Source organism: Cyprinus carpio, chromosome A7, assembly GCF_018340385.1.
Source record: "Cyprinus carpio isolate SPL01 chromosome A7, ASM1834038v1, whole genome shotgun sequence".
Lineage (NCBI taxonomy): Eukaryota > Metazoa > Chordata > Actinopteri > Cypriniformes > Cyprinidae > Cyprinus > Cyprinus carpio.
Window position 1 is genome coordinate 38,001,821 of NC_056578.1, and position 22,398 is coordinate 38,024,218.

Here is a 22,398-nt window from a genome sequence, read left to right on the forward strand (position 1 = left end):
TTTCAAGAAAAAAAAAAAAAACCCAGGAAAAAAAGAAAAACTCTTGTTAGGACTAGCAAAATGTTTGCATTTGCATATGTGGGAGGTAGGTGGCCAATCCAATTCAAGCTGCACCAAAACCGATTCTTTAAACTTGGGAGTAATAGTTTTGGTTACTAAATCAGTCCAATAATAATAATAATAGTAATTATAATAATAATAATTATAATAATAATAATCTGAATATATGTAGGCTCCGAAGTATAAATGAATGATTGTGTTGATTGCTGGTCCATATTCACTGACAGGAGTGGAGATTTATAAGTTGTCGATGAGTGAGGCAGATGGCATCAGTCCCAGAACACATTTGCAAATTCTTGGCAAATGAATAATAACTTTAATCATTGTTACCACAAGATGGAGCCATAGCATTAAAATAAAACGATAAGAGGAGGACGCTTGACTGAATGAATACCTTATTTTTAGCTGCAAGGTGCAAGTTCTGGTTGGGAGTGTCTGACCACTATAAAAGTCTTAATCCCTTATTCAAATGCACATTTTCAAAAATAAGTACATATGCTTTGGTTGGGGTTTCAGATATTTCCACCAAAATCAGTTTACATGTCAAAAATTGGCCAAAGTGCCTATTCCCTCGAAGTAAACAGACACAAACAGAAATTGTATTCGCCTGGTGAGGTAACCATAGTAACAGAACACTTTTCATTCAGATAGATGAAAAACGGGAATGCAGAAAACTGATTCCATCTGTAAGTTGCTGTTGTGGGCATTGACTGTTGATTTAAACTTTCTGGAATTTTCAGAATGTGTCAAACTTTCCAGTTTTTTTGAGTAACACTAAATACTTAAGCTTATTTGGCACTTAAACATAAAGAACAAAGCAGCTTTGGAGTAAACAGTTTATTAATGGAGGGAATCATCTACCTTTTCATTTTGTATTCAATGGACAATTAGTGGAAGACTGTTAGTGTTTTTTTCTGACATTGTATACGTGTTCATTTGTGATTATCATCATATGATCCTTTTATATTTGGGTTATAAGAGTGCAACAGTAAAAAGTGCATTTCGGAAGTACCATCTCATTAAGACAGGAATGAAAATGATGTGTTTAAGTGGAATGTCCTATGGAGCGCCTCTCACCTCTGCTCTACATCCCACAAACCCACCCCCTGCAGAGGTCCCATTAAACACAGTCCTGGCCCATTCCCCCTTCAAATACAGATAACCCACTTTCTATGAAGTGAGTGGGTATGGAAAATAGAAAGAAGGAATGCACTTGGCACCCCAGGGCCTTTAACATGTAATAACCCAGACCAGGTGCTAATCATCTGTCCACTCGGCAATCCGGACGAGGAACAATGGAGAGACACGTTCCTTTTACTACCTTCACTTCCTGTGGAACAAACAGATGAGGTCCAGAAGACGTCAGCTTTAATTGTATGCAAAAGTTTATTGAATGACAACATTAATCCATTTCACACACAAACACACAAATAAAATAGATCCCATTTACAAATATATAATTGCATAAAAAGTTATCCTATACCACAGCTTGAGACATCCTTGACATAAATGAATAATAGATATAACGCTACCTTCAATGCCCTTATGTTTTCCCTGTACAAAAATAGCTCTGTAAGTAGTATAAAGTAATATAAAACTATTAAATAGTAATATCTTTGACCATTTTCTTTTTTCAAATATACATATACTTGCAATAAAAAATGAAATAGATTGCACATATCTCTATACAGATAATAACAACAACAATGTTCAAGTAAGTTAGAATACAATCCTTGTGGACTGGCACAGACAGTTCATAAAATCAAAGGCATTCATCCTGCTTACAGTGTCCAAAAATGTGATTCCAAATTAGAAACACCTTCATTGGAATTTTAAAAGTCTCTCTGTGTATTCCTTTCTAGATTCATGAATCTTTCCTTGTTGAATCGACTTGAAGTCCAAAGACTTTCTGACACAGTCACTGGACAGGAACAGCTAAACTAGGGGCTGTAATCCCACCGACTGGTTCACCAGGAGGACAGTCCATTTGTCCCAAGAGAGGAGGTTCTGCTTTTCCCTGAGGCCAGTCCACTTCAGTGCAATGATATTTTGCTCATATCCAAGGCACACTTAATCAGTTTCTCCCCTTTATTTTCTACAGTTGCTGTTGTTTCTGCAGTTCTCTTTGTTGATTTCTCTTCCGAGGACAGCCTTCAGAAAGCAAGATTGCTCTTCCAGCCCCCGTGCTTGGAAAAGAATGCGCTGGAGAACTCTTGGCAGGAGTCCGAGGCATTTCTAGAATTTCATAGTTGGCCGGCGAGCCTCTGTTGCAGCGTCCCCGAACGCTCCCACCCTGTGCGCTCACGTCCGTCTGAGCAGCGCTTCCAGCTTGTGCAGCCGTGATTGAGAGCTTGAGCTGCTCCACACCGTCCGCAGCCTGCTGCCCTCCTGTCGCAGTGTCATTACTTTCTCTGGAACAGACCTTCGCCGCCGGCCGTACCCAAAGGGATTGATCTTGTCAGCGGGTGCATTACCGATCTTCAGCTTGTTGTTGAGGTCATGGAGACGGTGTGCCAGCACATGCACCGTGCAGGTGCCGAGCGAGCAGCCCGATCTCCTGGACTGGCTGATGGAGTTCTTGGAGCGTTTTGTCCTTATGCTGATGTCAGTGCTGGAAAGGAAGAAAAGGGAAGAGGACATTAATGCCTGCCCGGAGTTCCTGAGCAATTGCTTTTAGTTTAATGTTCTTTTTGTACTCCAACCTCATCATGTGAAACCACGCTTAACTTAGAGAAAACAACGACATAATTTCCAGCTGGTAACGCTTGGTAATTCTTACCTGGAATGTGGCCTTAAGTTGTCTTTGACATCGTCCGGTCTGACAAACTGGCTGTTGTCTAAAGTCCTCAGTGCAGCAAGGCTCAAATCCCGTCTTGATCTCTGCAACCGGACACTAAGTATCAAGAAGAGAAAACCTGTTCATTAGAAACTTTTCAACCAGTTACAAACCTGACTAAATATCCTAAATCAAATCAACACATCAGCTTACCTTCTTTTCAGGTCATGTTTTGCTCCATCCACACCAGGTGCAAAGGTGGCCAGCAGGCAGCAGCAGAAGATTGACTGCAGAATCAGTTGCATCGTGACTGAAATCTTGAAGGAAAAAGCAAATTAATCATCTGTTAGATATCCACTTTGAAAGAAAGCAGCTGAAACCTGCATGCAACTCCCCTACTCTGTGCCAACCATGCTTTGCTCATGCTTGCACAAGAGTCCAAAATCCACGCTATTTACATTCATCATGCATTTATTTACAATGTCGAACTGAGGTCACACTTTCTATGAATAAGTAAACTTGCAACTATGCTTCAGGTCCCTGATAAGCAGTAAAAGGGACATTGGTTTACAAAAAAGTGGTTTTTTATAAACAAAAAGTCTTTAACTCCATCAGCACCTCATTAAAAAAGTCACTCAAATTCCCTTCAAATGAGATTACGTTTTTGCAAGTTCCTTGGCTTATAGATGCAAGACTGGGGCTCAGTTTGTTATAAAACTACAGATAACCTATGCATATGAGCCTTGACCCTAAAAGAAAAGACACTGAGCAGCTAACAGAAACACATAAGCTTCCTTTAAAAATGCATACCTGTGTTGAAGTACTCTTGGGTTGGCTTCAGAAGTCTATGTAGAAAGTAATCCAGAGGCGCTTCACTTGCCGTTCTACGTTTTAATGCTGTTGCAGCGGTGATACTCTACTAATAGTCTGACTCTCCAAAGCAGGCGTAAGTGCATTTATAGCCTACTGCAGGGAGATGGGAGGAGCATATCTAACACGCTCGCTCATCCCAGCATTTCCTCTCTATAACAACCTCAATTAGAGCATGAAAGAGAATAAGAAACTGAAACTGGGGATATCGATGGGTTATTGCTGACATTACTTAATGGATTGATACCAGAGTTACTGGAAATAATAACCAACTGCCAATCTGGGGAATTCTTTGATTGTTTTGAAAAATCCCAATGTTACAATCAATTTAGTTTCTTCTATTACAGTGCTCACGATTTTTAAATCTGGATGTTGGCTGGGGGTACAACCTTTATCTGTAAGACAAGTACAGAAAGACAAATCTTTAACTTGGAAAATAATGGCTGGCGCAATCAATCTGGATTTATATAATATAATAATTATTTATTAAAGAAAATAATTTTTAATAGTCCAATAAGATCAGATATAAAACTGAACAGTTTTATATAACAGTACAGAGAGATTTTTGTTTTTTAACGATCTTGAAAGAAAAAATTTAATGATTATAACAGTGTTAGAAAGGGCCATTAAGCTTATATTGATTAAGCTAAAACTGATAGTGTTTATTTTTCTAATTGATAGTTGATCTAAGACTACTAAAGTGCCTTTGATTTTCTATGTAAGAGGTAAGACTCTGTATTTCTAGATAAGTAAACACCGATAACGATACATTTCAATTTTTGGGAGAATGCCCAGTGACCTTCACCTACTCCCCCCCCCCCCCCCCCTCCCCCCCCCCCCCCCCACTTTAAACTAGATTAAATTAAATTCTTCTAATAAAATAATTTCTAAAATTCATTTGTGTAATTTTTCATACAACAGCCAACAAAATGTCATTAGCTCGTGTTAATTACTGTGCAACCCTGTTTTATCCTTATATGGGAAGTCAAAGATTGCACAACTTCCACACACTGACACCATCCAGTTGTTTGCTTCTCAGCCCAAATATGGTAAATATTGTTTGCTAAATCAACATATCATAGCCATCACAAGGATTGTTGATATTTAACGAAGTATAATGAGGGAACCCACAGATGCCGGTGGGACGTAGGTCTACCTGTTTGTTACACGCCTAGGAATGCTACAGTTAACAATGAGTCAATAAACACCCTGATGTCATTGAGCTGTCATCTCTATGCTTCAAACTGTTGTTGTTTTATGAAAGAAATAGTCTGAACAAACCATATATTAAAATGGCAGTACCTTATTAAATACAATATTACTCAATTACAATAATAATTTAATATGGCAATCGATCCGTAACATCTTATATATCAAAGTAGCATTCATATTACAAAGTATCATCACAAAGCATTATTTTTGTAAAGGTTATGCATCATTATATTGCTGTACAGATAAGCTAAAGAACTATATTAGAATAGTTTATTCTGATGATCATTATTATTTAATAATACATGTAATGTACTTGTTGAACATCGGTCATTTTTATCATATTGCTGTTGCCGCCACTCAAAGCCACGCTTTAGCAAGGTGAATTGGGTTTCATGGAAAAACACTTTATTCTTAATGAGAATAAAGTATATAAATCAATAATCTGAAATGTTTATTTTAGTTTTTCAGTGAGAACTGGATGGTGAATTACAGAAACACATACGCTGAATTTAAATTTCATTCAATTATTTTTGAGGGTCTTTTATTTAGTCTATACATTTCCTAATATTCACTTTCCTGTTCTTTTCGGCATAAATGAGATTATATATAGTCCATGTGTTCCCTTTCTTATGATAGCTGGTATTACTTGTTTACTAATTGGATTGAATAGGCCTACATCTCCCACCTGAGAAAAAATGTAAAAAAAAAAAAAAAAAAGTTACATTTACATTTTACATTACGTTTACATTTACATTTTAAATACTGTGGCATCACAAAACTAAGGGCATGACGCATCAGTGCTCGTCATACTTTTGCATAGTCCATACTAAGACTAAATTAATTAAATAAACAGTGATACATTTTGCATTATTATAATATTACACGCCAGGGAAACCCTTCCACGGTATGATAGTGTAGTTAGTATGTGCATTATCACTCGTGCAAGTCAATGCAGGACCCACGCCCAGGCACGCGAGTCCACGCAGGCGCACTGGCTCCCTCTGTGTCAAACATGGCTGTGCTTTTGAAGAAAGAAAAATGCTGAATTGTGCAGCAGGATTTCGCCAAAAGAGGAAACCATGGCTAGACTGGCTGATTATTTCATAGTGGTGGGATACGACCAGGACAAGGCTGGTAAGCTGCGGTGTGTGTGTGTGTGGGGAGGAGTGTTGTGATTTATTTAGGCCGTTAGCAACAAGCAATACCTCTGCTGCTGTGGTTCAAGAGATTAGCAGATGGATTTCACTTTGAATGAAATCTGTATGTGTCGGTTTTAGCAGGGAACAACTCTTGCTGTTGCTGTTTGTGGTTATGAATTAAGTAGCTAGTACGTGTTTGTGTAAAGGGGAGGTTTAAAGAAAGCTGGCTAGGATGGTGTGTGGTCATTTTGCCATTGATTAATATGTCTGTACAACACCGCTCATGCTAATGTTTTCATAATAACATACTGTATAATGTGTTTTTATTGTATAAATGAGTGTTTTAGCACTATTCACGGAGTAAATCTCAGCACACACCTACTGTATTTGTCGCGTGTACATGTAAACAGCGCGCGGTGACTCAAGCGGTTGCTTGTTACTATGTTTCCAAGCCACACGCATTGATCTCTAAATGGAGATTTAAGCGCACTACGTTGCATTGATTTCGACATTTAGCCGCGAGGTTTGGGTCAGTAGAGAGCGATGTGTGTGTGTGCGCTTTCACAAGGATATGCCGGAGAGCTCTTCCTGTGTTGTGGAAAGCGGATGCAGAGGAAACAGGACTTTACGTGTCTCGAGCTGTGCGCAGTCGCGTGGAGTCTACAGGTGCTCCACGCTGCTCTCATTCACAGCACATGATCACGTTTACATGCACAGATGCCGAAATAAGCAGCCGGTCATCTGGAAAGCGCACGTCTGCACGCAAAACGAAGTGATGTTCACTATCCCTTAAGTTATTAATTTAGCTGTCAAAAGAAATAGTTGTTTTTAAAACTCTTGTAGTGAGGGAAATTCTTGCACCTCTTTTCATTCCGAGGTTTGAGTAACAAAGAAGTGCCATATAGTGTTGGCGAAACAAAAACAGATTTTCAAAATTCTACTGAATGATATTTGATGCATGCATTTCTATGGCCTCTAAAGTGTCAACATGATCAAAACTGGTTTTACTCACTCTGCTACATGCTTTCTGTCATCTGATGCGTAGTTCATACCTTTTAGCAATTAAAAGGCCTTTTAGTACAATTCTAAATACGTACGATTCTTAAAGGGATACTCCACCCTAAAATGAAAATTTTGTCATTAATCACTTACCCCCATGTCGTTCCAAACTCGTAAAAGCTTTGTTCGTCTTCGGAACACAATTTAAGATATTTTGGATGAAAACCGGGAGTCTTGTGACTGTCCCATAGACTGCCAAGTAAGAATAGTGCATCTGCCATCAGTGATTCAACCGTGATGTTACGATGCGACGTAAATACTTTTTGTATGCAAAGAAAACAAAAATAACTTGACTTTATTCAACAGTTCCTCTCCTCTGTCTCTCCCCACATCACCGTAGTGCCATTTTGGAGAATCTGAGCCGTACGCAGGCGGTGTACGTTCTTCTGTGTCAGGCGCGCTGCACTGATGTGCTGTTTTCTTTTAAACCAAAGTGTAAATATATGTAGAAAACATATCCTTGTGGCGCGGCTGACACAGTATAGCGTACACTGCCTGTGTACTCCATATAGGGCCCTATGATCTCCGCTATGATTATAGGACGGTTGGGATCAGTGAATCCAGTCATAAAAACGGAATTCACAGTTTAACGCAGAATGTCACTGAATTTGTCAAATTTTAAAGGAATTAATAAAAAGTAGGTCATTACACTTAAATCAAATTGCAACAGAGACTGGTATCTGTAACTATTAAGCTGCAAAAGTCGATTTAAATATGAATCCTGCATGTTCTGCGTGTCTTTGTTAATGAATGGCACAGATGCGCGGTTTCGTTTATTACACACATACTGAAGCATGTGTGACGCTCACGGTGGTTTCAGCATCTGCTGTCTCTTTAAATGAGGGCATAAACACATGAAGAACATCTCCAGAACTGCTCTGAGAGTCACTTCATGAGCATTTGACCATTTGATTTGAGTAAAACTAGCGTCATATCACATACACACAACTGTAAAGGTATTCACAGCAACCCGATTAAAATAAAAGTCCGGTTTGATTTGAAGTCTATTTTCCAGTAGAATGTACATACTACTACTAAAATGAAACAAACATTATTTTTTAAGGAATAATCACACAACATTTCTTCTTCAGGTTTTAATTTTAATCGTAAATTACTTTTGTTTGCCAAAAAATAATGTTTTCTTAATTTTCAATAATTAAAGGATAAATTAAATTAAATGTTTTTTTGCATCCGGTGTCATGTGGAGGTTGTGCAAAACGAAGCACACAACGAAGGAGTATAATCAAAAAAGTTACTTTAATAATCCACAGGAAAGAATAGGCACAACCAAACACAAATCCAAAGGATAGCAGACAAAGGAACATGAGGGAACACAGACTTATGTAATAGAAACTTAATTGGGAGAACTGAAACAGGTGTGGAGCTAATTAAATCAAAAACCATGGAAACAAACAAGGCAGGAGAATGGAAACACAGAAAACTAAACTAAACCAGATCATACATGTGACATTCAGCTGATAACCAGAAAAACACAGAATTTCTGAGGGGAAAAAATTCATAAGGCTACTTTTTGATAAGTTAAGTTGTTATTATTATTATGCATTCAAATAATTAGACATGATAAAACAGAATTTGGTAACTAAAAAATATGGTAAGAAAAATAAAACATTTCATAGGGCCCTAAACAAAGTTTTTGTTAAACTTTTAATAATTTGATTTGTAAATGTATAAGTTGTTTGATTTTAATTAATTAGACATGCTTTTTGATTAACACAGTTTAATTTAACTATTAAAAAGGAGTAAAACCAGAATTTATAAAATTTATTTATAAATAGAATTTAGGAAAAAATAAAACGGATTTCATAGGGCCCTATTTTACATATTCAGACACATGATGTTATATTTATCTCACATCAGTAGGGTGAGATAAATATAACATCATGTGTCTGAATATAATATCACCCCCCCCCCAGCCTTTTTATGATTTTTGCTTGTCAGATTCTACTGTGTTCCATAAAAACAGAGGCTTTGCTTCATCAGCGTTCTTTTGTGTCAGACTGTGGTAGATTGCAGCTGAGACTGGTCATGATTGACTGAATGCGTTTGTTTTTGGAGTAAAGTGGCTGTGCACCTTGCAAACTTGCATGCTACTGTAGCTATGATATTACTACAGAAAATTGTATTATATAGCTCGATATATAGCCCTCTTTTAAGGATATTGACTTGACTATTGAAACTAGTGATGCACTGAAATTTTGGCAGCTGAAAATATTTTTTATAAACCGTTTTGGACAGCCAAAATCATTGATCGAAACTGTGATGTTTAGGCCTAGTTAACGCTCCACCGATGGCCGGTTTTGACTGGTTTCTTCATTTAGAGAGATTGGAGCTGCACTTGCATGCCCGAGAGGCGTTTCAAAGATGGCCGGCAAGTGAAATGACATGCCTTAAAGGGACTTTGGTATGAAAACACCCATACCCATAAATTCTTTAATTGTGAGCTGAACTCCAGCCATTTCCACAGGCGTTATTATAGCCTGTGTCTTCTCTGAATAACCAACTGTTTATGTTTTGAAGAAGCCTTCTTGGTGATGTTGCAGTGCTTTTCTCAGCAATGATAAGCGTCCATAGAGTTCAAATGAGTGAGGCCTTTCTTTCTGTAGCTCAAAGACACTGACTAGCCTCTACTGAGAGCCTCTGATAAGCTGGCTTTCCTCCAGGCTTCTGTCTTTAAGGGCTGCTTTTGCTGAATCGTCTCTGTTACTCATGGCATATAAATAGGTGAGCAGTTTCCCCTGTTTCAGGCTCTTACAGATATCCAGTGCATAAATGGCTGTGTTATGCTGGGGAACTCAGTGTTCATGACGTCTGTGGGGGATTGTGTGAATTCACGCATCATTCTCACTGGAACAGCTGGAATTTTTATCCCCTTTAGATAAAGATAATAAATGAGAAGGCAATGCGCATTCCTAATTTAGAAGAACTGCTCAGAGATGCTTTTCTCATGTTATTGAAGTGAATGATGATATCAGATGTCGCAAATCATACATATGTTTTTCTGACATATGCACAGATGTGTATTAAAGTAAAATATGTAGGACCCCCTTGAAAACGAGATGATGTATCTCAAGGGGTTTATCCCAAAGAATACATTTGTTACTACTTCTATGTTTTTTGTGCTGGGGCCAGTGAAATTGGCAGCGGGGCATGTAAAAATCTAGTGAGTGACGTGACATACAGCCAAGTATGGTGACCCATACTCAGAATTCGTGCTCTGCATTTAACCCATCCAAAGTGCACACACACACCATGAACACACACCCGGAACACACACCCGGTCCACTGTGGTTTTGGACCACACTGATTTTATCATATTGACAGAAACATTGTTCAAAATATTGTGTTTAGTGTTTCACTGAAGAAGGTCAAGTTCCAAGTTGTTTAGAGATAGTAAGCTGTTGTATGACACATTGTTATGTTCAGAGGCATTTGTCTTATTGGTGACTTACTATATTTGTCAGGAACAAACATTATAAAGCTATAATGCTAATCTCACAATGGGTGTAACTTCAGTTTTATTGGCTGCAAATGATGTTGCTGTATAAAGGACAGTAAATTGAGTGGTATCCCAGACCTTGTTGTTTATTTTCTTTATTAGATCCTGTATTGATTAAACCTGCATGTTGAAAAATGGATTGCATAATGTAATGCTACTGTAATGCTACTGTTTTTAATATTCTGTATGTTGCTCAACAAAACAAAATATATTGTGTCCAATGGGGAATTATTGTTATTATTATTATTTTTTTTCCCCAGTCATTTAAAAATAACACATTTCAGAGCTGTAACAATGATACCGTGAAACCGTGATATTTTTGCTTAAGGTTATCATACCGTCAAAATCTCATACCGGCCCATGCCTAGTAGAGACACATACCAACAGACTAAAGGTTGTAATTAAAGCAAAAGGTGGTTTAACAAAATACATAGGGGGTGATTATTTTATACCCTCTGTACATACAGGCCAGGCTGATAAATTGACTGATATTTGCCCCTTTTTGATAATATCAGCATCTGTGAAGTCAGTTTTCTTTTGCATCAGTTTTGTCAACATTCAGTAAACATTTAAAAATAAAAATGGTTTGTTTAGTTAGTGATTTTTGCCTAAATATTTATAAGTGCTAATTTAGTTTTAGAACATATATATATCTATATTGCATTTTAAATCAAAATTGAATTATGAATCATTTCAATTTGTAATTGCTCTCTAGAATAATAAACACAAGATTTGTGTCCTGTGTTTGGAGAATTATGTCTTGATGACTGACTATTTGTCATTAAAAGAAGCTTTTTATCTACAGTATCATCCTGTTGGGATAGTCATCCTTTTTATGTCTTTTTTGTTATTGGTATCTGCTTCCTGGTTTGTTTCCCTTTAAACCAAAGAGTCAATTCCTGGCAAAATCACAAATGCGAAGTCTATGCTAACATTACTAGCGTAAATGAGTGCCTTGTGGCTAGAAATGACACTTCTGATGTACAGAGGAAATGTTTTGCTGCCACTGGACAGTGGAAAACTCAATTGGCAGACTATATAAATCTTTGAGGTTTATTATGACTGATCGCATTTTAACACCTCTATTAATGTTTTATGGCTAATAGGATGTTGATTTCAGGACTGATTGTTTCATGGAAAGATAAGGTGGTGATATCGACTGGAATTGTGTCACGGAAGTGACACTTTGTTTTGGTCAAAGTGGCTGTTTTGCAATAAAAGATTGCAGTTTTGGCCTAGATCATTCGGGTTCGCCATTAAGATGTTTATTATAGCAGACAAAATGTGCTTGACAGAAAAAATGAATGCAAATGTCTTCAGAGTCCTTTTAAAATGGAAAAACAAAGATGATTGAATGTGTCAAATGATTTGCCTGCTTTAAATGTCCTTTTGTTTCTCACTGAAGCTGTTGAAAGGTTTCACTGATGAACTGTTGATGAACTTGGATTGATCACTTTCTTTTTCCTGATAAGTGATAATATGGAAATACTGCAGTTTGGATTGGATGACCTCTACCCCAACTCTCTGACATTAACCGTGTTTCATTCTATGCAATTTTGTTGGATCAGTTGTAATAAGTAGTCACAATACAATCATCAACAAGAGTTTGAGGATCTTTGATGCTGAACTTCTTTGCACCTTTGTTCAGAGCACCCCGTGGTGTGTTTGACTTCAGACAGCCAAAATAAATTACACTTATGTTATTTTGCTATTTGTTGTATTAATTTCTGGCACATCATCCCTTTGAAAAACCCTATGAGTTACATTTTGCTCCCGACATTTATTTTTCAGTTATGCAGCTGCTCTGGTCTACTGGTGTACTTCCTGGAATCTGGATGTTTTCACATCACAAATTTGCTAATCTTTCATACCCTTTACCATGCAAACGATAGCATATTTATTTGCATATCTTGTTTTTTGGGAGGCATTGTTAAGGTCGATTGTGGGATGGCTCTGGGGTTTCTTTTAAAAACACTCACTTGTTTTGCGAAGCAAAATATTTGCTTTACATAATTGACATAGTGCAGAACTCGGGCTTCAGAGTTTTTCCACAACCCAGAACAGATGGGATGTGTTTTGTCTTCTCTGCACACCTGTGTGATGAGCCAGTTCAGGTTAGATGTTAACGTGGTGGTGACGCAAAGAGACGCCAACTCCCTACTGTTTAGCTGTCTCTACTGTTTGATTTAGATCAGAATGCCTGAAGATGGATTAAAGTTTCCAGTAAATAAGAAAAGTAACCAAGATAAAACAAATATTTGAATGTGAGAATGTTTTATTTTTGGACAAAGTCTTTGCATTTCTTTAATTTTCTGTAGCTCTAGTTGAATTTGAACAAACCCCTAACCCAAAGTATTAAACTTAGCCATATATCTCCACAAAGCAAATAAAGTTTTCAGGTGAGGCATGCTTTTTATTTATATATTTTTTTTAGCGATCAATCATGTTTTTTTTTTCTCTCTGGGTGAAAACACACACACACACACACAAAAAAAAACAAGCCAAAATATCACAGAATTGCATTGATGGAAGGACTCCTTGGTGGTTTGCCTTTCTGGTATGCAACTGGAAAACCCTGCGTTAAGTGCCCAAGAAATTGAATAAAACCTCTATCAATTAGCTATAAAAACAAACCAAACATTTATTTATTTATTTAATTGTCATTTTACTTTTCTTAAATAATTTGCAAGGCACTAGATAGTCATAATAACAAAATAATACCACAACAGGTTGATCTGCAATAATGACCAGCTGATTGTACATTATACTGCTTACAAAACTGCTTACCACATAATTTCTAAATGTATTTGATTTAAATTTGTAATTATAAGAAGAAAGAGACCACAAAGTCATATGTGACTTGAAACTTGCAATTGTAGATACTGCCAGTGACAGAGTTCAAATATACAGTTTAACATCATTATACTCAAGTATTTTACCACAGAATGCCATAGCTGACCAAGAAAGAAGACAAAATAATAGATGTGTATGTTGGAGAGCTTTGTATGATGTAGCTATGTATTGTAAAGTCTTGTTTGATGTTGCACGACATAATGTTGAAACTATATTGCAATGCCCTTGCAACCATCTACAGCATCTGAACTTTGTGGTAGCATGTGTTGCATGTTCAAGGACAGCTGATGTTTTGTTCAGAAAAATGTAAAATATGATGGGCGATCTTCCCAAAATATCATATCACGATCTTATAACACACAATCACAATGCGATCTTCCCAATTTTGAGATGTACAATTGAGAATATCCAGAGTGGAACAAGCCTGTGACTTGCCTGTTTGCACAGTTTAAAAAACACGTTTAAAGTTTAAAACACTGCATCACTTTAAAACACAGCAAATGATTCTTATTAAAGTTATAAAGTGATTCAAGAGCAGTAAGAGATTTCCTCTCTTTTTGAGATTTTTCCATCTTTTTATGTTTGATTAGCATTAATGACACAGACAGCAGCAGATGTTACATTTATGTGTGTGCCTGAAACCCCAAATATACTTTGCTCATCTGCGCACATGAACACGCCTGGGGAACAGTCTCTTTCACAGTTAATTCATTATTAATAGAGCATCTTCCGCAGTAGGCTGCCTTTTTCTACAGTCATGTTAAATGTTGTCACAAATGAAATAAATAGTCTTTTTAGGTACAGTAGGTCTATTTAACAGTAAAATGTAAAATACCTTAATACTCTACTGAACCTATACCATGACAAAAACATAAAATTACAGGAAACGTTATTGAATAATAGATAGTCTTCATGGAACATATTGTTCATTATCTTGTCTATTAATAAAAAAAAAAAAAAAAAAAAATACAAAAAACTGAGCATTTTGAGCATTTTCTACCCCTTTAAAAAATAAATAAATGAATAAAAATAATAATAATAATACTAATAATAATAATAAAATTATAATAATCACATGCCAGTGCTACCACACAGGCCTATGATGAGCAACTACCAGTCTATGATACAGCCAAGCCTACAGGTGTGCGTAGATCTTTACAACATTGGTAAGTTAGCATAAAAGGATAAAGCCAAATTAGATGGTCATTATTGAGCTCAATTGCACCATCAAACAAAAAGATGGTGAAAAAGTTCACGTGTCACAAAATCACACTCATTTGACTTGTATTTGAGGGCATGAGGGGTAGGAAATATGACCAAAATCTCATTTCACCATATGAGTAATTGTTTTACAATAACAGTTTATATCATGATGTAGTCATTTGTTATTTTATATTTGTAAATAATCATAAGAACATAAATGTAAGTAACAAACGAAAGGACAAATCGATAAAACAAAGACATAAATGAATTAAACTGTTTTTAGGTACAGTGGGTCTATTTAACAGTAGCATTCAAGTAAGAGATAATACAGAAATTGAATAAAGTTATCAAAATGTAAAGCACTGCATAGTCTTCACTATGAATTAAATAGGGCTGTCTATCAGCAAGAATATGGCGATACGATACGTATCACGATACAGGGGTTGTGATACGATATGTTGCGAAACTGTAAGCAAGGCGATATATTGGGATATTTCTTATATTAGGATTTAGGCTAGGATATAATTTTAGGAAAGCTGTCATTAGAACACTTCACCATATGCAAAGCTTAAAATAAGTGTATTAATTAGTCTTTTTAACATTCAACGTCATTGAAACACCTTTTGTGCAGTACAAGTAAAGGAAAAAAAAATAAAGTGTTTGCAGGATTCTTTAGTTAAATTAAATGTATAAAATGTAAGCTGTTGTAAACAGACCATATATATATATAAATATATTAGACCCTGCTTTAAAGGTTCACAGTTTAAGTTTAAAATTGTAACATACAATGTCATAACATTTTGATCTGAACAAAAGAAGTAGTACATCTGATTAATATCAATGAAAAATGAAGTGCTTGCAGGAAGAACATGAAGAACTGTGTGAAGAACATGAGCGCACGTGAACACACACACACACACACACACGTAAGTGCGTGGAGAGTCTCAGTGTGTAAATGCGGTGGAGAAAAGTAAATGCAAATTCACTCCAAAAGAAAAAGTCCGCTTCATGACTTGCATTATATCAAATCTAGTTATGAATGTCAAGGATAAAAGATTTGTAGCTGTTTTTAGTCGTTTAAAACACATCCTCAATTACCTAATTATGTGTGGCTTGGCACCTATCTTTAGTGAAGCAGCGCGGAGAGCCGCTTCTGGAACGTGCCGCGGCGTGGCTGCTATAAAAACAAGCATTGACTAAAGTGGCCGTGATCAGCTCCGGTGGCCGTGGAGCCGTAATGAGCCGCAGACCTGTGTTTTCTTATAATATGTGACACTGGCATTGCACATTTTACACACCGCATGACTTTTGTCAATCTCTTTTGTGCCTTGTCTGCAACGAAAGCCGAATTGACGAGACACTTAACCTTTGTACACCGAGGCGGGAGCTGGAAAAATTCTTTCATCCTTCATTACTAGCAGCGAACTATATTAACGCTAACATTAGTGGCGTGTCCTTATGCTTCCCTTCACTGGTCAGAGATAAGACGGGCCGGGATATAAACTCAAAACGAAACAACTGTATTTATTTATTTATTTATTTTTTATAAATATAGATATTGTGTGTTTGAGAATCGATACAGTTTTAAAAATATCGCGATAATCACGTGCATCGTTTTTTTTTTAATACTAGAATTATTAATCATTAATTTGTTGATAATTATTGATGATGTTGTTAGTCAAGATCAGTGAATGATTTTCTTTTTTTTTGTTTGTTTGTTGTTGTTGTTTGATTAACATTATACATACAGACAGCCACAGGAATATTAGCCTGCTGTCACTTTAAGAGCTGCACGGATCCAATTTATTTGATACACGTGTTTTCTTTCTCAAATGTTTGTTCACTTGGGGATTTTAACATAATTGTGTATGTATTGTATGTATTTAGTAATTATGTATGTAGACCGACTAATAACTCTTGAAATAACTCTTCTTAACACCAAGCGTGTGCTGTGCTTTATTTTCTCTTTCATGCATGTTGCTTCTTCACTCTTAAATTGTCAGATGCCTTTTTAGTATATCATGCAACACTAGACACTTTACATGATTTGACCGATTTGGACGTTGTTGGGCTTTTAAGAAGTGGTGAAATGGAACTAAATGAAAGGAACGGCATGTAGCACAATGATCGTTTTATTAAAATTGAAACTGAAACTAAGATTTGATTCATCGCACTACTACTGCTAGCTCACGTTGCATTTTTTTTCAAAGACGTCATCACGCATGAAAGACACATAATAGAGACACGTGATAGAATCAGTCATCTAGTAGGCAGTTATTGTTGTAGTTTTAACATTTTTATGAAGACGTAAGATCGCAATCTCTATGGTTCACTTCAAAAGTAGATCTTCAACGTCTTCAGGATCGATCATATAAAAACGTCAAATCGCCTACCCCTAGATCGAGGACATTTTAGTTGTTTGTGTAAATGTCAAGACTCCAGTTTTAGATTCCGAATCATTGTTTTGTCTTTCCTCCAATTCGAAATAAGATGAGATTTGGTTGTGTTGGTTTTTGCTGTAGGATTTGTTTTCAGGTCGTAGTGCAGGTACGCGCATGTCAGGACCAGATTTTACTCTGTTAGCTAAGGTTTGATGTTTGTGTCATGACCTGCTTAAGACCTCAGTTGTTTGAAATGTTCTTAAAACAAGTTTACAACATGATATATGGACTGGAAAGTACCGTTCAACAGTGTTTCTCACAGGATATTTTTAAGAGTGGATACTTATTATTATGTGTTTTGTTCTTTTGCGGGGTTCAGAATCAGGGCACGGCAGTTACGTTTAATGTTAATGTCATGCAGTGATGAACGGTGAGGGAAATATGAACTAATTAGAGTAGAATGTTCTGGAATGTGAGGATTTCTCAAGTGCTGGTTGGCTAAAACCTGCCAGTTCAGAGACCGATAGCTGCTCTATTCCGGTAAACACAGACAGCGCAACATCAAAGCTATTGTATACCCTGTAAAGTCTCCAAAGTGGATTTTACAGGGTATTCAGTGAGATTCAAATTATATAGACAGTGTACATAATAATACACAAATTTAGGGTTACATAAACATGAAAAAGACTAATTTATTTCACCTTAGCATTAACTCAGGAGTGACTGCTAGGCTTTTGTGTGCAAATATAAAACATGTTAAGATGTGACTGTTACAAGCTAGTTTTCATTCTCGTATCTATGGATTGCAAACAGTTAAAGGGATAGTTCACCCAAAAATGAACATTACGTCATCATGTACTCACCCTCATGTCATTTCAAATAACCTTGTTTTCTCTTTGGAAAACAAAAGAAGATATTTCAAAACCAAATGGTGTCCTTCGACTTTAATTGGATGGAAATATTTTTCAGTATCTTCTTTTATACTCCAGATAAACAAAGGCATACAGGTTTGGATTTATGACAATTTTGTTTGTTTTAAATAATGCAAAAATCTTTTATCACAAAATGGTGATAAATTATGCATTAAATTATGCAATTTAAAACATTTTGATTATATATTTTTAGATGATTTGCTTAGGAGTGTTATATCCATGTTATATTTGTTAATTAGTATGAAAGTATATCCCTAATCCATAATCTGTATATCCTTGATCTCTAATCTGGTTCGGCAGATCAAGTGTGTGTTGACACTGGGAATCAAAGACCCTGCGAATCAAAACAGAGCTTATATCTTTTTGCACGGTCCACATGAACTCATGAGAGACACTTAGTCTGTTTAGTGTAGCTCAAGCCCATGTTTTGACTTTTAAAGCTATGATTTTATCTAGATGCAGGTTGATTTTCAGCACTACTGTTTTCCAAGAAAAAAAAGCGACATGTCTGTGTCAAAGAATTCTATGTTTCTGTCAAAGAAAAGATTTTTGCAGATTTTTTTTTTTTTAATAGTTTACGCAAAAGTGATAATTTAGCCTATTCACCCTCATTGCACCCCATTAACTATTGCATACTCAAAGCAAAACAAAAACCGACACTGAGACGTTTTCTAAAATATATTTTGCGTTTCACATAATGCATAGAAATTCATACAGGTTTGGAACAGAATAAAGGTGAATATATAATAACAGCATTTTCATTTTAGGGCAAACTATCCATTTATAGGGATCTATGATCTCCGCGATGCGGAAAATGCGAACGGAATCGTGGAATCCAGGCATAAAAAACAGAATTACAGTTTAACGCGGAATGTCACGGAATTTGTACAATTTTGAATGAATTAATCAAAAGTAGGTCATTACAAAAAAAGTCAATTTAAATCTGAATCCTGCATGTTCTGCGTGTCTCTGTTAATGAATGGCCAGAAGCGCGGTTTCATTTATTAAACACATATGGAAGCGCGCGTGAGGCTCGCGGTGATTTCAGCGTCTGCCATCTCTCTAAATGAGGACATAAACACATTAACAACATCTCCAGAACTACTCTGAGAGTCACTTCATGAGCATTTGACCATTTGATTTGAGTAAAACTAGCGTCATATCACATGCACAGAACTGTAAAGGTATTCACGGCAACCCGTCAAAATAAAAGTCCCTTTTAATTTAAAGACAAGTATTTGCCAGAAATGTATTACTATTGTTCAGCAGAATGTTCATAGCCTTCTACTAATACTTAATAATAATAAAAAATTATTTTTTTTTGTTTTTTTAGGAATAATTTTATTACATTTTTTAATTTTTTAATTTTAATAGTAAATCCCCTTTTTCCCAATAAATAAAGTTTGCTTAATTTTCAATAATTAAAAGATTATAGAAGAATTAAATTAATGTTTTATGCCTTCATTTGATAGCAAGAAAAATGTAAATACACGGCAGAATTTCTGAGGGGAAAAAAACATTTTTAAGATTTTTTTTTTTTATATAAATTAAGTTGTTTTTATGCATTTAAATAATAAGACATGCTAAAACACTTTAATTAGGTAACAATAAAACATATGGTGAAGAAAAAATAGAACACTTCATAGGGCCCGAAACATGTTATTTTTGTTAAACTTTTAATAAATTGATGTGAAAATGTATAAGTTTCATGATTTTAATTAATTAGACATGCTTTTTAATTAATAAAATGTAATTTAACCATTAAAAATGAGTCAAGAAAAATTAAAACGGAAAAAAATGGAATCCAGAAAAAAAAAAAAAAAAAAAAAAAAAAAAAGGAATTTGGAAAAAAATTAACTGGATTTCATAGGGCCCTAATGTCATTTTACATTAGGATTCAGTTTTTCTATTATATACAGATTCACACATCTTGGCAAACATTTTCCCAAATAGTCAATTTTTATTTATTTTTTTGCAAATTTTAACAGCCCTTTTCAAAGAGTACTATCTTTATGAAGTTGTCTGTCATCTGATCAGTCATTTACTCCAAAAAAGTGACAGTCCAGCAATACTTTCATCCAGTACATATCTGGCCTGTTTTGCTTATCTGTAATAACATATTGTCAGTGGTCTTTCCAAACTCATATTATGATAAACTGTGAAGATCTCCATCATCCCCTGACCCAGTATTTACTCCAGGTTCTAGTTCTCTGTTTTTAGATATTATCAGAAACATAGGCAGTGATGTATTCCCTAGATAATCATAAAAAGAATGATATCTATTAGTTTATTTTTCTAACTGAGTGTTTGATAATGTTTTAAAACCACATCTGTGTTAAGGTATGAAGCTTTAAATTTGCTTTTAAAGCAGTATAGCCCGGGTCACTTTGACCTCTTATTGACTATTCTATTAAAATGTGCTACATTCTCTATTTTTGGTTTACTGCCAGGGGTATTTGTGTTCATAAGGACCGGTATTCACATTACAATGTTTACACTAGTAAACGCTAATTGATGAAACCGTCTTGGCCCTGTGCACACACTGCTTTCTTTGTCAACAAAAAATGGGCCAGGAAAGATGGTTTTTGGACGGCAAAAAGACCAAAAGGAATGCATGAGGAGTGATTGTGCCAGTTAGGAAACCTGGAATTGTGATCACGTTTAACAGTTTTTTTTTTTTTTTTTTTTATGTTCAGGATTGTCCTGACATGCCCCATACTACTGTTCATGCTGTTTTGAAAATGTCATTTTCAAAAAAAAATAAATAAAAAAAAAATACAGTGCTGAAATCACACATCTCAGTTAATACTCTGTCTTTTTTTTCTATAAATTTGGGTCTGGTGAAGGATGTGGCAAGATCATTCAGCGCTTCCCCAAAAAGGACTGGGATGGCACGGTATTTCCCCAGGGTGTGGAGATGGTAAGGAATCATTTTTTGTTTCTGAAAACAGAAACCCAAAAGTAGACCCAAGTCATTTATCCATAAACAGCTGCTTTCTGGAAGTAGCTGAACAGAAAAAAACTGTATATTCTACCTCTCTGTTTTTCCTAGTTGTTGTCTATGATGGATTTTCAGTTTTTGCCAATGGTCAGCTGTGCCCACTTGATTCTAAATAGATTAAATGTGACGTTGCTGGAGAATATGAATTTATTTTTTTAAGATTTTTTGTTTTCCTGAAATCTGTGAATGCGTCTGCCCACACCCTCAGAAACTTGTATGTTTCTGATATCAGCCTTTTCTTTTGTCAACAAATGCATAATTATTGTTTACTTAAAGGTTGATCCCAGTCGCCTCCATTTGCTCTAATTGGAGAATTCCAAGCCCATGTCCTGTCCATTTCTTAACTGGTGTGCAGAAGTGCTTTGCTGTGCCTCTGTGAGATCTATTGCTCTACACACTCTGGCCCAATTAACAGACACAAATCAGCTTAACTCTGGACCAAATATTTGCTTATCTTAGCTGAGAAGAACATGCTGTACATCTCCACAGTGACAGTGGTTTTAAAGTTGTCCTGGTTCTTGAGTTCAAAAGCTAACAAAGTCCAGCTCAATCTTTTGGGCTGTGGCCTGGTTGACTGTTTGTTTACTTGTTTATCAAGATGAAATGCGTAATTTTTATGACCTTTGCGTGAAATCAAAGGGCTGAGATGATGATCTGCACATTCTACTTCTTTTATCCTATAAACTATAAAAGCACATCATTCAGAGAATGTATTTATTTAAAAATAAACTAAAGGTTCAACGCTAATATAAAGTACACCTCTTCTGATGAGCTTGTTTTTAATTTCTCAATTAAGATTCATTTTGATCGTTTTATATTTTGAGAGACATTGAGTCACCAATGCAGGTGCAGCATTAAGTCACAAAGGTGATGCGGCTGTCCTCGTACCATAATGAAGAAAAGGAATTACATTCTTGAAGAGAAAAACAATCTTTTTAGTAGTGTGACTCTTTCATTATTATTTTAATCTTTTTTTACCTGTTTTTAAACTTTTGACCTAAAACAAAATCATATGTTGCAACCAAAGTGCAAAAAAGTGCAGGAAATAATGTGATATAATACAGAGAACCCCTGCAGAATCTCAAGACTGTTTGTCAAGGTCAATGCGTCTCTTAAAATATCAGATAATTTGACCTTTCCATGACAAGGTTGTAAAATGTCATGTGGCATGACTTCCCAAAATGATATTTAGGAATTATAATTCCTAATAATTAAAAATGTTTTGCAAAATAATGATTAAGTTGTGGACACTCACATGTGTTCAAGGTGTAAAGAAAAATTGATGGTTACACTACATGCCATTTTTAAAATCATTTTTAAAAAATGTATGAACCAACATGAATACAAAGAGGACATTTCTGAGAACATGGCACGTGTGTTTTGGCACATTGTAGA

General features: G+C 35.8%; 2 protein-coding genes across 4 annotated transcripts in view; one reads left to right on the forward strand and one right to left on the reverse strand.

The window, feature by feature from the left end:
• Positions 1–1,427: 1,427 nt before the first annotated feature.
• Positions 1,428–3,799, reverse strand: LOC109061741 (pro-adrenomedullin-like). 2 transcript variants are annotated; one of them, XM_042761073.1, is made up of 4 exons: positions 3,647–3,799; positions 3,050–3,146; positions 2,840–2,953; positions 1,428–2,671 (listed from the first exon to the last, which is right to left on the reverse strand). In XM_042761073.1, exons 2-4 carry the CDS (start codon positions 3,139–3,141, stop codon positions 2,362–2,364), a joined length of 516 nt encoding a protein of 171 aa, XP_042617007.1. In that variant the 5' UTR covers positions 3,142–3,146; positions 3,647–3,799; the 3' UTR covers positions 1,428–2,361. The 2 variants fall into 2 exon arrangements, with proteins under 2 accessions (XP_042617007.1, XP_018934381.2); XM_019078836.2 differs by having other exon boundaries at positions 3,050–3,153; positions 3,647–3,789.
• A 2,080-nt stretch (positions 3,800–5,879) lies between these two features.
• LOC109061742 (myotubularin-related protein 13-like) overlaps positions 5,880–22,398 on the forward strand; it is a 129,177-nt gene continuing 112,658 nt past the window's right edge. Inside the window, exons 1-2 of one of the 2 annotated variants that reach the window (XM_042761074.1) lie at positions 5,880–6,052; positions 20,837–20,922. In XM_042761074.1, the coding sequence (XP_042617008.1) occupies positions 5,998–6,052; positions 20,837–20,922 (141 nt within the window). In that variant the 5' untranslated portion in view covers positions 5,880–5,997. The remainder of the gene's footprint in view (positions 6,053–20,836; positions 20,923–22,398) is intronic. The other variant, XM_042761076.1, reaches the window with a different exon arrangement.